This window comes from Adiantum capillus-veneris, chromosome 13 (genome assembly GCF_014529385.1).
Source record: "Adiantum capillus-veneris isolate H3 chromosome 13, ASM1452938v2, whole genome shotgun sequence".
Classification (NCBI taxonomy): Eukaryota; Viridiplantae; Streptophyta; class Polypodiopsida; order Polypodiales; family Pteridaceae; genus Adiantum; species Adiantum capillus-veneris.
This window is the reverse complement of record NC_140943.1, coordinates 83047375-83063086: the sequence shown is the minus strand read 5'-3', so window position 1 is coordinate 83063086 and position 15712 is coordinate 83047375. Positions and strand designations below refer to the sequence as shown.

The following is a 15712-nucleotide window of genomic DNA, read 5'->3' as shown; positions in this document are numbered from 1 at the left end:
AGCGAAAGAAGACCCTCAAGAACCCAAGAACCTCAAGACCCTCAAGAACCTAAGAACCCAAGACCCACAAGAACCCAAGTTCCTGATGAACTTAAGAACCAAAGATCATAGTGTATGGTCATCACCCGAAGCGGAATGGATACTTCGCATGGAGGTGATGGGCATGAAAGTAGTGAAGAACTTCCTAACCATGGAGGTTTTCCTGACCCTCCCCCTATGCCATCTACACCAGGGATTGTACCAAATCCTATGGAGGTTTTGGTCAAGTCGATGATGGACATGATCGCACAACAACAAGAAGCGAATCGCGTTGCGCTGGCACAACAAGAAGCGACTTGCATTACTTTGGAACGCGAGCGCGATGCACGAAAAGAAAGAAAAGCACAAAGAAAGGAGGAAGCCGAATAAAGACGAGCGGCCTTTGAGGCCGATCGTGAGGTTCAGAGAGACCTCCGCACGCAAGAATTGGTTCGACAGGTTCTTGCCTCGAAGTCAGAGCCAGCCAAAGATGTTGGTAGTTCATCAAGTGGCGCAAGCCGAGATTCGGACTCCAACAACCCAGTCACAGAGAAGATCCAGTTCAGTAAGTATGATGGTAAGATGGATGCTACAGTTATTCATTCTTGGTTGTCTCAATTTAATGCTTATTTTGCGACAACTAAGAAGACAAGAAATAGCAAGGTTTTAACGACAGCTATGTACCTTGCCGGTGATGTCATCAATTGGTACCATGCATGGCAAGAGGCACAGTTAGCCGCGCACCTAGAGGAAGCCGACGAATTCACGCCCCTTCCCTTCAATTGGGCTGATTTCCAAGACAAGCTCAAGGCGCGGTTTATGCCACTTCAATACCTCGCAAGCACGATTGAAGGACGATTGGCGCGGTCTCAAGCAAAATAGTATGCCAGTTATGTCTTTCTCTAATCGTGTTTTGCAGCTCAGCACGCAATTACGCAAATCGGATGCGGAGCGCAAAGAGGCATTCCTTTATGGATTGGAAGAGTATATCATGTACGATATCGAGGTGCTCGATCCAATCGATCTCAACAAGGCGGTAGCGATTGCTCTCGCACAGGAGATGAAGCACAACAAGGGAAAACCTAAGGAAACCAAGACTTCCACAAGTACCTCTCAGACTTCTCAGAACACTCAGAACGGTAAGAACGGTAAGAATGGTAAGAACGGTAACTCTTCTAACCAATCTTCCAATAGTCTCTCATAAAAGAACTCTCAAAATGAACCTAAGGGTAAGGCTAACACAATTGCTAAACCTAAGCTCACTCCATATGAAAAGGTAGCACAAGGAATCCTAGGAGGATACATCACGTCGGAAGAGCAAAGCACTTATTCTAAGGAAGGTCGTTGTTTTCATTGTTACATTAAGGGTCACATGTCCTAAGCTTGACTCTAATGAATCTAAAGAATCCACAGAGCCCACTTCCTGTGTCAATGCAATAAATGACAACACAAGTGTGTCCCAAGTTTCTTATGACCCTCCCATTGATGAGTCTCTCATTAAATGTTATGGTCATATGACGGGGCAACGTTTTGTCATATTGTTTGACCCAAGCAGTATGCATGATGTGATTAGTCCCTCTCTTGTTGAGAGAGCCCGCCTAGAGGTTAGTCAGAAATCTCCTCTCGAGGTCTCTGGCTTCGCTCCCCGTATGGATTCTCTCATCACGAAGGAGTGCTTTGATGTGTTGTTTACAGTTCAACAAGCTGCTTTTCGTAGAAAATTTTTAGTCTCTCCTCTCTCCGGATGTGATATGATTTTGGGCATTCGATGGTTTCGTCAGCATAACCCTCTCATTGATTGGGCGGAAAATACGTTCACTTTCAATGCCAAAAGTGACTCTCCCAATGTCATTCGTGGAGAGCAAGTTGTTCATTCTCCATCTCTCATTTCTAATGTGCAGGCGAAGATTGAACGGAATCAAGAGAAGGAGAGTCTCTCGGTCTCGTCTTCTCCAAAGCATGATACACAGGATTTGCATGATGATAAGCATGATGATTTGAATGATAATGATAAGCATGATGATTTGAATGACAATGACAAGCATGATGATTGCATGATGATCAAGATGTGATTTCTCACGAGCATGATGATTTGTATGATCAAGACGTGATTGTTCACAAGGATGATGGTTTAGTTGATGCTTTTACTAGCGAACCTAACCTCGTTGCAGATTTGATCAATCACGAAGAACCGATCTTGGCTCTCAAGTCGAGGTCCACAGAACCCCCACAGGAAGATTCGATCAAACACGAAGAACCGATCTTGGCTCTCGAGCCTAAGTCCAAAGAACCCCCACAACCCCCACAGGAAGTACTATGTGTTTGCATGATTAGTCAACACGCATTGTTCCAGTGCTTCATTCGTGATCGTTTCCTGTATTTTAGTCAACGTCTTTATGTGATCCCTTTTCCTAGGCATGACATATTGTACGTTGGGCATGTTTCACTCATGAATGAGCACGAATGCATGCGAATTTTTCCTGAAAAGCTGAAAAGTATACATGCAAGGAAGTCTCATTCCATGTCTCTTCCTTGGCACAACACAGTTGTAGAAAGAGCACAAGAAAGTATGAGCACCAAGCATGGGCATTTCCGTTGTGAATTGCCACAGTTGATTGATTTAGATCAGCACCACAAGATTAGATCTCATTGTTTGCGTGTGTCTGGTGAACGGTTGGGCACTCCGTCTCTATGTTCATCTACATTGGCATGCATAGTTTGTTCGACAGACGAGATTTTTTCCAGTCACTTTACATGGGATAGGTATGTTCATGTTTTTGTGTTGGAAGTGGTTTCAAGAATTTTCAGCCTTGGAGATTCTTGAAGAAGATGGACCTACGTCCATAGACAAAGTTGAAGCATCGAAGGAGCTACAGATGAGTTAGTCGCTTTCGGCGCGGCCCAGAGAAGCACGCTTTGCAGACCTTTATGAAGTTCAAGTACCGCACGACCCACACATCAAAGTGGGCCGGCGAAGAGTCCCTTCCAGGATTCCGGATGCTATTGGCGATCTCCCTCGACGCCATACAGTTCGGTATCAGTACCTCACTTTGATAAGGAGGGGATGTCTTGTGACACATCCAACCCTATGTATTTGTGGACAAGCTACAGCATGACCACGGTTCAGTTCAATCAAGTCAGTCTATAATAGGAAGTGATTTGGCACTTTTGTGAGTCTGTTCGCCGACCGTGCATGTCCAGACACTTAGATTAGATGCATATCCTCCAATTGCACACAGCATGATACCCAGCATTCCCATCAGAATTCATCAAAATCCATCAGGGGAATTTTCCAGTGCATTAAACCTATTTTCCCTATTTTTGACATTTTTCACTTATTTATTAAGTGACTTTTGTTGGGAACTAGGTAAGGCAATTTTGCTAAGATAATATATAAGCAAACCAGCGTTAGCACTTTCTGGCAGAAGAGGCAGCAGGAACCAGTGTGTTCAATAGGCACCTTCTCAGCAAGACCCCCCACTTCAGCAGGGCTAGCGTTTTTACATCTACAAGTACCTAGCATTTTCATCCACAGGCAGCCTGGGCGTTTTGTGCACAGCAAATCAGCCCCGACAGGGGCAAGACAGAACAAGAAGCCTAGCATTTTGCATTTGCAAGACATCCGGCAACAGCAGAAGGAGGATTTTCAGCCCTAGCGTTTTTGCATCTGCAAGGCCTTTCAACATTTTTGCAGATCTTCGCAACAGAATCTCCACAAGCACCAGCGTTTTCAGTTTTCAGCAGTGAGACTCGGCAGTAGAAGTCCCGAACCTTGCAGATCTCACCTTCCCGCAGCAGATCCTCGCCGCACGGTCAGATCCCGGGAAGTTTGCAGATTCAGCCCGGAAAACGCAGATTTCAGCATCTGCGTTTTCAGCACGTCGTCGTTGCATCGTCGTCATCGCCGTCGTCACCGACATAGAGTCAGAATTCAGCACATAAAGATTTGCAGATTTCAGACCTTAGCAGTTTCAGATTTCAACCCATCTCATCGTCGTTCTCATCGTCGTCGACATCGTCGGCAAGTCCAAGCATTGTAGAGATTTCTGCAATCATAAGTAGACCGCTCTCGCCATAGAGAGTGGGGCCTTCGAAGGAGGGTTTTACAACGTCTCTGGTGTCGTATTCTCTTCTCTATCTCTCAGTCTCATTCACCTTCAGGCACAGTGTCCATTCACTTTGTTTCTGTCCATTGCACTCTCTCACTAAAGGAACGGAAGGCTCTCCCTTCCATAAGTAAAAGGAACCTTGAGCACAGTTCGGATGTTAGATGCAACGGAATGATTATTTGCGCTTTGCTCAAGATGAGTGCTCCGAACTATGCTCAAGGGTTCCTTTTAGTTCTTATAAAAGGGAGAGCCTTCCGTTCTTAGTGTAAAGTGCTATGATCACGAACAAAGTGAATGGACATTGTGCGTGTAAGTGCACGAGACTGAGAGATAGAGAGAGAAGAGAGATATGACACCAGAGACATAAAACCCTCCTCCGAAGGCCCCACTATCGTCGACGAGAGCGGTCTACTTATTGATTGCACAGAGTGGTACAATGCGTATGCAATGGACTGATGCAACTTGGACTATGCCGATGACGACGACGGTGATGACAACGACAACTTTAGGGCTGAAATCTGTGGTCTTCTTTCTGCTGAATTTCAGGCTGTTTCGGTGGCTGAAAATGACTGTTTTACTGCTGTTTTTATGGCTGAAAATGATTGGTTTGTCGAGGCTCATGCTAATGATAAAAACGCTAAGGTTGTAGCATGTTGTAAGGTGCAGCGGAATGAATGTTGTATTTTCTCAAGATTAGTGATCTTTATTGCTCAAGGTTCCTTTTAGTTCTTAGGGAAAGAGAGAGCTTCCGTCTTGTAGAGTGTTGTGGTCACGAACAAAGTGAGTGGATTGTGTGTGCAAGTGAATGAGACTGAGAGAAGGAGAGAGAAGAGATATGACACCTGAGAGGTTGTAAAACCCTCCTCCGAAGGCCCCACTCTCGTCGGCGAGAGTGGTCTACTTTGATTGCACAAAGGTGTACAATGCGTATACAATGGACTGATGCAATGGGACTATGCCGATGACGAAGACGGAGATGACGACGACAACTTGATGGCTGAAATTTGAGATCTTCTAATCGCTGAATTCTGGGACTGTTTCGGTGGCTGAAAATGACTGTTTTGGCTGCGTTTTTATGGCTGAAAATGACTGTTCTTGTTGGGACTTAAGAGAAGATGAAAACGCTGATCTTCTGCCCTGTTCTGGCTGCGTTTTCATGTCTCTGTCGAGGGCTGAAAACGCTGGTCTTGCAGGCAGATCCTAGGCTGAAAACGCTGGTCTGAAAGGTCCTCCAATGCTGAACAAAAACGCTAAAGTGGCTGGTTGGCTGGCGTTAGTGAGTTGCTTAGAAAACGCTGGCTTGGGGCAGATGCTTGGTGAGCAAAACACTAAGGAGATGGCTGATCTGCAGGGGGGGACAAGCGCCAAAAGGTGGAAGCTTCAAGGCGATGGATCTGCTGCTAGAGAAGGAAACGCCAAGGGGATGGTGAGAGGTATGGCGAGGGTCTACTGCTCGAGGGGGGGGGGGGGGGGGGGGGAGGGGGGGTACTACTAAGAAGTTGCTTGTTGAGCGAGAAGCTCCTGCTCCCTCTTCTGCCAGAAAGTGCTAACTTGGGTTTGCTTATATATTAACTTAGCAAAATTGCCCTACCTACTTTTGTTGGAAAGTCACTTAAAAATAATAAGTGAAAATGCCAATAAATAGGAAAATAGGCTAAATGTACTCGAAAATTCCCTTAACTGATGCTAATGGATTCTGATGGGAATTCCGATGATCATGCTGTGTGCAACCGGAGGATATGCATCTATGCTAAGTGACTGGGCATGCACAGTCTACGAATAGACTCACAAAAGTGCCAGCTCACTGCTAATCTAGACTTGACTGGACTGACTGAACCCTGGTGTGGTGTAGCTTGTCCACGGACACATAGGGTTGGGATGTGTCACGTGACATCCCCTCCTTTTCAAAGTGAGGTACTGGTACCGAACTATATGGCGTCTAGGGAGATCGCCAACAGCATCCAGAATCCTGGAAGGGACTCGTCGCCAGCCCACACTGCTATGTGGGTCATGCGGTACTTAAACTTCATAAAGGTCTGCAACGCTTGCTTCTTTGGGCCGCGCCGAAAGCGACTCAAAGTCTTATGTGGCTCCTTTGATGCTTCAACTTCGTCTAGAGTCCTGCTTCTTTCGTCTTCAAGAATCTCCATGGCTAAAAATGCATGAAACCATCTCCAACACAAAACCATGAATATACCCATTCCATGTAAAGTGAAGGAAAAAAATCTTGTCTTCTCTAAAGACTGTGTATGCAATGTAGATGAACATAGAGACGGAGTGACAACCCGTTCATCAAACAGATGCAAACAATGAGATCGAATCTTTCTCTTATGATCTAGAGCAATCAACTGTGGCAATTCACCACGGAAATGCCCATGCTTGGTGCTCATACAATCATGTACTCTTTCGGAAATTGTTTCATGCCAAGGAAGAGACATGGAATGCGAATTCCTTACATACAAACTTTTCAGCTTTTTGTGAACAATCCGCATACATTCGTGCTCATCCATGATAGAAACGTGCTCAACATACAATATGTCATGCCTAGAATAGGGATCACATAACGATGTTGACTAAAATACCGGAAACCTTCACGAATGAAACACTCAAACAATGCGAGCGTATCAATCATGTGAACACATAATACTTCCTGTGAGGGTTCTTTGGACCAAGGCTCGAGAGCCAAGATCAGTTCTTCCTGAAGGGGTTCTTGGGACTTATGCTCGAGAGCCAAGATCGATCCTTCGTGATTGATCGAATCTGCAACGAGGTTAGCTTCGCTAGAAAAAGCATCCACTAACACATCATCCTTGTGAACAATCACATCATCTTCATGCAATTCATCATGCCTGTCTTTTTCATCCAAATCATCATGCAAATCATTATCATTCAAATCATCATGCTTCTCATAATCATGCAAGTTCTGTGTGTCATGCTGTGGAGAAAAGAGACTGAGAGAGTCTCCTTATCTCGAATCCTTTCAACCTTGTCCTGCATATTAGCAATGAGAGATGGAGAAGGAGCAATGTCCACTCCATGAAAGACAGTAGGAGAATCACTTTTGGCATTGAGAGTTAAAGTGTTAGCCTCAAAATCAATGAGCGCGTTAGTCTCACGAAACCATCGAATGCCCAAGATCATATCACAACCTGAGAGAGGAGAAACAACAAATCTTCTAGTGAAGGCAGTCTGTTGAATTGCAAACAACACATCAAGGCATTCCTCTGTGATGAGAGTGTCCATACCAGGGCGAAAGCCAAAGACCTCGATAGGAGATCTTGGACTAACCTCGAGGCGGGCTCTCTCAACAAGAGAGGAATTGATCACATCATGCATACTACCTGGATCAAACAATATAACAAAACGGTGGCCTGACATACGACCATAACATTTAAAGAGCGAATCATCAATGGGAGGGTCCTGAGAACCTTTGGGCACAATCGTGTTATCATTCATTGCATTGACAGATGTAGTGGGTGCTGTGGGTTCTTTAGATTCATTCGATTCAAGCTTAGGACATTTTCGTTTTATGTGACCCTTATTATGTGACCCTTAATGTGACAATGAAAATAACGACCTTCCTTAGAATAAGTGCTTGGTTCTTCCGAAGTGATGTATCCTTCTACAATTCCTTGTCCTACCTTTTCATCTGGAGTAAGCTTAGGTTTAGCAGTTGTGTTAGCCTTACCCTTAGATTCATTGGAAGAATTCTTTGATGAGAGACTGTTGGAAGAAAGGTTAGAAGTGTTATCATTCTTACCATTCTTACCGTTCGGAGGGTTCTGAGAATTCTGCGAAGTACTTGTGGAAGTCTTGTTCTCCTTAGGCTTTCCCTTGTTGTGCTTCATCTCATGTGCGAGAGCAATCGCTACCGCTTTGTTGAGATCGATTGGATCGAATACCTCGACATCGTACTTGATATACTCGTCCAATCCAAAGAGAAAAGCCTCTTTGTACTCATCATTTGACATGCGTAGTTAGGTACCTAGCTGCAAAACACGATTAGAAAAAGACATAACCGGCATACCATTTTGCTTGAGAGCGCACCAATCGTCCTTCAATCGTGCGAGGTACTGAGGTGACATAAACCACGCCTTGAGCTTGTCTTGGAAATCGGCCCAACTAACAGAGAGGGGCATGAAATCGTCGGCTGCCTCAAGGTGCATGACTAGTTGTGCCTCTTGCCATGCGTTGTACCAATTGATGGCATCACCGGCAAGGTACATAGCTGCCGTCAAAACTTTGCTATTTCCTGTCTTCTTAGTTGTCGCAAAATAAGCATTAAATTGATGCAACCAAGAATGAATAACTGTAGCATCCATCTTACCATCATACTTACTGAAAGTCAACTTTTCTGTAACTGGGTGGTTGGAATCTGCGTCGTGGCTTGCGCCACTTGACGAACTTCCACGATCTTTGGGTGGTTCGGTCTTCAAGGCTAGGATGTGGGAAATAAACTCTTGATGACGAATCTCCCTTTGAGCCACTCGTTCATCGCGCTCGCGTTCGAAAGCAAGTCGATGTTCTTCTTGTTTTGCGGCAAGAGCAATGCACTCACGTTCCTGAGCAAGTCGATTTTCTTCTTGTTTTGCGGCAAGTGTGGGGTTTCTTTCATCGCGCTCGCGGTCCTTGGCTTCTTGTGCACGGTCCTTTGCTGCTTGTTCTTCTACTTTACTTGCGAGTTGTGCCAATGCAACTCAATTCGTTTCTTATTGTTGTGACATCATGTCCAACATCGACTTAACCATCATCTCCATAGGAGTGAGGACAACTCGTGGCGTAGATGGCTAAGGGGGAGGGTTGGAAAAATCTCCTGGTGGGGAGAATCCTTCGTCGCCTTTCTCATGCTCATCACCTGAATGCGAAGTATCCATGCCGCTTCGGGTGACGACCATACACTAGGATCTTTGGTTCTTAAGTTCACGAGGAACTTAGTTCTTGAGGGTCTTGAGGTTCTTGAGTATCTTGGGGTTCTTGAGGTTCTTGAGTCTTGAGGGTCTTGGGGTTCTTGAGGTTTTCTTTCGCTTGCAAATCGCGTTGGAGAAGGATCTTCTCTTCACCCGAGTTCTACCCTTTTTTGCGGGTGCACCCCTTGGCGGCCTTGCGCTCACACCAAGGTTGCTTTTTCCCACCTCACGTCGATTGGCCGGCCGCTAAGTGCACGGTCCGCTCTCAATGAGTGAAAAGAGACACAAGGGGAGACTGGACAAGCCCTTCTTTCTTGGGATTCCTGTCACTCTTCAACAAAACACGATTAGGAATCGTCACGCCCAAGTAAACTTGGGTTCGTGCGATTGCAACAAGCAAAAAAATTCTTGTGGTTCTTGTGGTTCTTTCCTTGAGTAATGCAGAACACTTCCAAAGCTCTGAGACCAATGTAAGGTGCAGCGGAATGAATGATGTATTTTCTCAAGAATTAGTGATCTTTATTGCTCAAGGTTCCTTTTAGTTTTTAGGGAAAGAGAGAGCTTTCCGTCTTGTAGAGTGTTGTGGTCACGAACAAAGTGAGTGGATTGTGTGTGCAAGTGAATGAGACTGAGAGAAGGAGAGAGAAGAGATACGACACCCGAGAGGTTGTAAAACCCTCCTCCGAAGGCCCCACTCTCGTCGGCGAGAGTGGTCTACTTTGATTGCACAAAGGTGTACAATGCGTATGCAATGGACTGATGCAATGGGACTATGCCGATGACGACGACGGAGATGACGACGACGACTTGATGGCTGAAATCTGAGATCTTCTAACCGCTGAATTCTGGGACTGTTTCGGTGGCTGGAAATTACTGTTTTGGCTGCGTTTTTATGGCTGAAAATGACTGTTCTTGTGGGGACTTCAGAGAAGATGAAAACGCTGATCTTCTGCCCTGTTCTGGCTGCGTTTTTATGTCTCTGTCGAGGGCTGAAAACGCTGGTCTTGCAGGCACATCCTAGGCTGAAAAACGCTGGTCTGAAAGGTCCTCCAATGCTGAACAAAAACGCTAAAGTGGTTGGTCGGCTGGCGTTAGTGAGTTGCTGAGAAAACGCTGGCTTGGGGCAGATGCTTGGTGAGCAAAACGCTAAGGAGATGGCTGATCTGCACAGGCGACAAGTGCCAGAAGGTGGAAGCTTCAAGGTGATGGATCTGCTGCTAGAGAAGGAAACGCCAAGGGGATGGTGAGAGGTATGGCGAGGGTCTACTGCTGGGGGGGGGGGGGGGTTTGGGGTTTTACTGCTGAGAAGTTGCCTGTTGAGCGGGAAGCTCCTGCTGCCTCTTCTGCCAGAAAGTGCTAACTTGGGTTTGCTTATATATTAACTTAGCAAAATTGCCCTACCTACTTTTGTTGCAAAGTCGCTTAAAAATAATAAGTGAAAATGCCAATAAATAGGAAAATAGGCTAAATGCACTGGAAAATTCCCTTAACTGATGCTAATGGATTCTAATGGGAATTCCGATGATCATGTTGTGTGCAACCGGAGGATATGCATCTATGCTAAGTGACTGGGCATGCACGGTCTACGAATAGACTCACAAAAGTGCCAGATCACTGCTAATCCAGACTTGACTGGATTGAGTGAACCCTGTTGTGGTGTAGCTTGTCCACGGACACATAGGGTTGGAATGTGTCACGTGACACATGTTCAGGTTGCGTTTTTGTTGCTGCCAATCAATGACTGAAAACGCTGATTATTTGCAGGTCTTGGTGGCGTTTTTGTGGCTGAAAACACTGCTCCTTTGTAGAGGTTGCTAGCGTTAATAAACGCTAGGGGAAGGCTGCCTTTGGGTAGGAAAAAACGCCAAGCAGGGGAATTGATGGCGATGGCTTGCTAGGGGCGGAAACGCAAAGAGAGGGAGAGAGGATGGCGATGCTAAAACGCTGAGGCTGATGGGTGTTGGCGGTGACGACAATGGAAAACGCCAAGGTTCTTGCTGGGTCCTGCTGAGAAGGTGCCTGTTGAGCATGTGCTCCTACTGCCTCTTCTACCAGAAAATGCTAACTTGGGTTTGCTTATATATTAACTTAGCAAAATTGCCCTACCTACTTTTGTTGGAAAGTCACTTAAAAATAATAAGTGAAAATACCAAAAATAGGGAAAATAGGCTAAATGCACTCGAAAATTCCCCTAACTAAATCTGATGGATTCTGAAGGGAATACTAATGATCATGCTGTGTGCAACCAAAGGATATGCATCTACACTAAGTGACTGGGCATGCACGGTCTACGAATAGACTCACAAAAGTGCTAGATCACTGCTAATCTAGACTTGACTGGACTGACTGAACCCTGATCATGTTGTAGCTTGTCCATGGACACATAGGGTTGGATGTGTCACGTGACATCGGAGCACTCATCTTGAGCAAAGTTCAACATTCATTCTGTTGCACCTTACACCGACCTACGCTTTGCAAACACCAATAACTTGAACTCCAACACAAGGGTCCAAATTAATTATAAGGCGCAAGCCTCTCTCTAGATGAAACTAATGGCGGCAACTGCCCTTTGACTAGAAATCTGACGTCGAGGCCATTGTGGCTGCCACCACATGTGCCATGCCAATCTCCTCTATCAAACCTTTATTACCGTAATCTCTGTCTAGCTTGTGTTTGTTTTTGTCTATCTGTAAATTCCTGCTTCTGCCTTTGGCTTCAGACTTTTCAGCCAAACAAAGCGTCGTGTCACATTTATAACAAGAGTTGTCGGACCTCGTGGGTACCGAGGTAGCTAATTGAGTACTGGTACTTCCATCCCTGTCAAGCTTGCCTTTGCCCCTGTCCTCTAGCAAACTCGTCCATTTGCTTTTTGCTTCACAATCTCGAGCCAAACAATTTTCCAGTTTCCTTGAGAACTGTGTCAAAGCATAGGTCGCTAATTGGATGGAGGATCTGCTATCCATAGCCACTTGTTGGGGGCCATGTTGAAGTTGCAAGGTCTGGAAATCCTTCTCGCACTACAAGGGTGACCGGACGAACCAAGCCGATAGATACACTCCAAACCGTTCCCAAGCCGATCTTGTCCTCCTCTTCGTCTCCCACATCAATCCATGGAGCTTTGCCCAAAATTTTGAGCTTCGAAATGCTCTCAAGCTGCTCTGCCTGTCCCTCTCTAGAGCTCCAAGTTTTGCTTCTCCCAAGCTACTCCGCACCCTCTACTATCCCTCTCTGGAGCTCCAAGCTCCAAACCGCTCGAAACTCCCACCAATTGGCCGCTCAAAGCTTAGCACTGCCCGTCCTATAGATCTCCATGCCAAGCCGCTCCTAAGGCTCAACACGACCCCTCTCTTGGCTCCATTCTCCTCGCTCCAATCGTCCAAGAGAGCAATCGTCTCAACTGTCTCCGCAACACAAAAGCCCCAAAGACTCACTTTGGGAGTGTGTCAATGCTCGAGTGTCATCCTTTATCATCTTGAATTGTACCCCACAGATCTTGGAGCATGGGCAGGCAATGGCAAGGTGCCAAGTAGATTTGGGATCATTTGGAGTCTATCCATGAGCATGTGACCCCTACGAAGGGTTTTGCTTAGCGATTGCAGTTTGTCAACCTGGATGGAGCTCGAGCTACTTCCATGAGGGTTCACATCAACAAGATGCACTCACAATGGCAAGAGATACTGCAAATTGGGAAGAACATTTCCTCGGAGAACATGGCCCTTTATTTGATGCCCCAAACGAGATGGTGGAGATACCCTAGTGGCTATGCCATATGGGTTACTCTCCAGGATTCAAGCATGTTGGATTTGCTACTAGATGTGCAAGCCAATGTTGACACTCAAGGACGCCAATTACAGTTACCTCTCTGGCCGGTAACGGCAAAGCTGCTAGTGCCCCAAAATCTCCCAAGGGCTCATCATAGGGAGTGTGGGCTATTTTGTGGCTGTGCCCGGCCTATGTGAGGTAGTATTCTCAATTTTGGCCTGTTTCCGCCATTGTTTTTCCCACCCTATACTGCTTGCGGTGTATATAGTTTGCCTCTTGGTGGCCCTAGGTGGGGGATATTTATTTTAAATACCCTGTGCCACTAGTTTCCACCTATGGGCCCCTTTTTTTTCAGTTTTAGCCCCTACTTTTATAAATCACTGGGATTTTGGAGCCTTTGCGTTATAAAAAAATGCTAGCCACCGGAGAACGAGTCATGCGATTTTATGAAATGTTTTCGTAGAGATCACTAGCATAAGGGTAATCAGCTAAAGCTTGCTTCTATCAGCTCCTCTACTCCTCTCCCATGCCCAGCATCTTCCGAAAGCCCACACTACTACTACTCCCTTGATCGCACCAAATGCTCTTCACTCGTACCACACCCCCTTCTTGCGTCACCACACAAATGGTATGCTGAAGTGTCCCCAAATGGATGCACATTCCCCTTGGCTGCACAAGAGGTTTGCTTGATTCCCCTCCTGACCACCCACAACCCATAAAATTGGCATGCATAGAAATATGAAGGTCGTTGTCCCTAAGGTCCATTTCTCCTACTAATACCACCTTACGTGGGAGGAGAGTGGAGAGGTCAAGCTAGACCTAATGGCCTCATGACACTAATGGTTTTGTGTAAGTCGCCATGCCCCATGTAAGAGAGCAAGAAGTGGCTCGTCCAATGTTGATGTTCCCCTATGATCTAGCCTACACACGTGACATGCCACAAGTCAAACACAACAAAAGACAACATTAGGAATGGACATCCAACTCATATCCGAGACACTGGCTCACCCCTAAACCAAGGAGCTTTTAGTTACTCTGGCCTAGCCCGACACCTCAAGGACTTGCATCCACACCCAAGCTTTGGTGTTTGGGCAAACATTGCCAAGGGACTATAGTCCAAGGGCGGTCATCACATGATTTGGTCACAAATCAGCACACGCTTACTGATAGGACTCTCACAACCAGCCTAACCTATGGATCTAATTGACTGTTGGACATATCTCACAAGCTCATCCTAATGGCTAAGAATATAAGACCTCCTCTCTGTACCTTAACCCTAATTTAGAAGCCAATTTAGCTTGTAATGCTATGAACCACTCAGCAAATGAAGCATCAACTCATACATGACAACAATTGATTTGTGAAAGCCGGTTATCAAAAAAAATGTCCATGTTAGAAACCATCGGTGCAAGATCTCTTCATAAGCTCCTAAACATTGAACATACTAGCTCGTACCATTCTCTTTCCAAGCCGTAGATGTCCTCCACAAAGTAAAACCCAAACTTACAACTACAAACCCCACAAAGGAACGCGTGACCAACAGCTGACCAAGCGAGCACAACAATGTGATATATGCAAATATGTGCGCGTGTAAATGTTAGTTCAAACATATGCGTGGACATAAAATGATAAGATTGACCATAATTAACTTACAATGGCATCCTCCACTGAGAAGTTGTAATGCCTTTTAACACATCGGTAAGGCGCTGGGGACCAAGAATAGATCCCACTCTCAACCAAGACTTTCCTAAAAGGGGCTTGGAAGACCTAGAACTGTTTTGAGCTGATTCAGAAGGCTGTTGAGCTAGTGGAGCAGAGTGGTCTTGAGGAAAAAGACCGATGTTGGCCCCCTCTGCAGCTCTTAAACCAGCTCCTCCACCCTCTTCCAATCTTTGAGTGATTTTCCTCAAGGTGCCTTGCATCTTGCAGCTGTTGCACTTACCCCACCACTGCCCATACGACTCGCCACAGTGCTCACAAACATAAAAGGTGCGTACCTTTGTCTTCTTCTTCAAAGAACCAGCAGTTATGCCCATGCTACCAGCATCTGCATTAAAGCTGGAAGAGAAGCAGCGGCATCCGCGAAGAGACTGATTTTCAGAGGTGGATACAGAATGAAACCACCTTTGGGGCCATGTGTGGCAGCAAGACTGATGTAGAGGAGCATGTTTGGTAGAGGAGGAAGATGCTTTGGATTCAAGAAAACTTCTGATAGGCTGGCAGAAGCAGTTTCTTCTGGATGTGATTAGGGTATTCAAAGAATGAGTTACGCGTGTGCCAGCGAGGAAACGACTTCTCATGTTGAAGTCCTGCGCCTTCTGCGCTGCTAACGCCATGCATTTGTACATTGGTTCTTCTCTATGCCGCGCAAAATAGCATGCTGGAGTTTTTTTTGGGGCTCCTGGCCAAGAATGGGCGTCCGCCCTTTGAAATGGAGCTGTCAACTAACTTGGGCCCGGAAGGAAGCCACCACTACATGAGATCGTGCCGATCTGGCACAAAAAGATGTGTTGAGAGAGGGTGGCTTCTGACCTCATGCAAAAGCGGGCGGCCTCATACTCCCCCAGATGTGATGAGCGTCCCTACACTTTTTGTCATCAAATTTCATTTTTGGTTTATTAATTTTTCTCTTTAAAATTGATCATTTTAGTGAGAGAAAATAGTAAAAGGGCTAATAATGTGAAATGGGTAGTAAAATGTATTTTAAAATTTAAGAGTTCGAAACGGTGAATGCATTTTATAGAAGTTCCAAATGAATTCGATAAGGATTCAATCAAAATTTTACGGGACAAAGATGAGATGTGGTTCACAAGCCTCCCGTGCAAGAGAGAAAGTAAAAAGAGTAGTTTTACAAAATAGAAAATGCCTCTAAAGAACCTAGTGTGGGTATTTTTAAAATAACTCGAAAAAAGGTTT

The 15712-nt window shown here is 45.6% G+C and overlaps 1 protein-coding gene across 1 annotated transcript in view; it reads right to left on the bottom strand.

Annotated features, from left to right (window-relative positions):
• LOC147444351 (DNA repair protein RadA-like protein) overlaps nucleotides 1–15214 on the bottom strand; it is a 110564-nt gene extending 95350 nt beyond the window's left edge. The window contains exon 1 of the mRNA XM_086526991.1: nucleotides 14450–15214. Within this exon, the coding sequence (XP_086383117.1) occupies nucleotides 14450–15144 (695 nt within the window). The 5' untranslated portion in view covers nucleotides 15145–15214. The remainder of the gene's footprint in view (nucleotides 1–14449) is intronic.
• Between the last annotated feature and the right edge of the window lie 498 nt (nucleotides 15215–15712).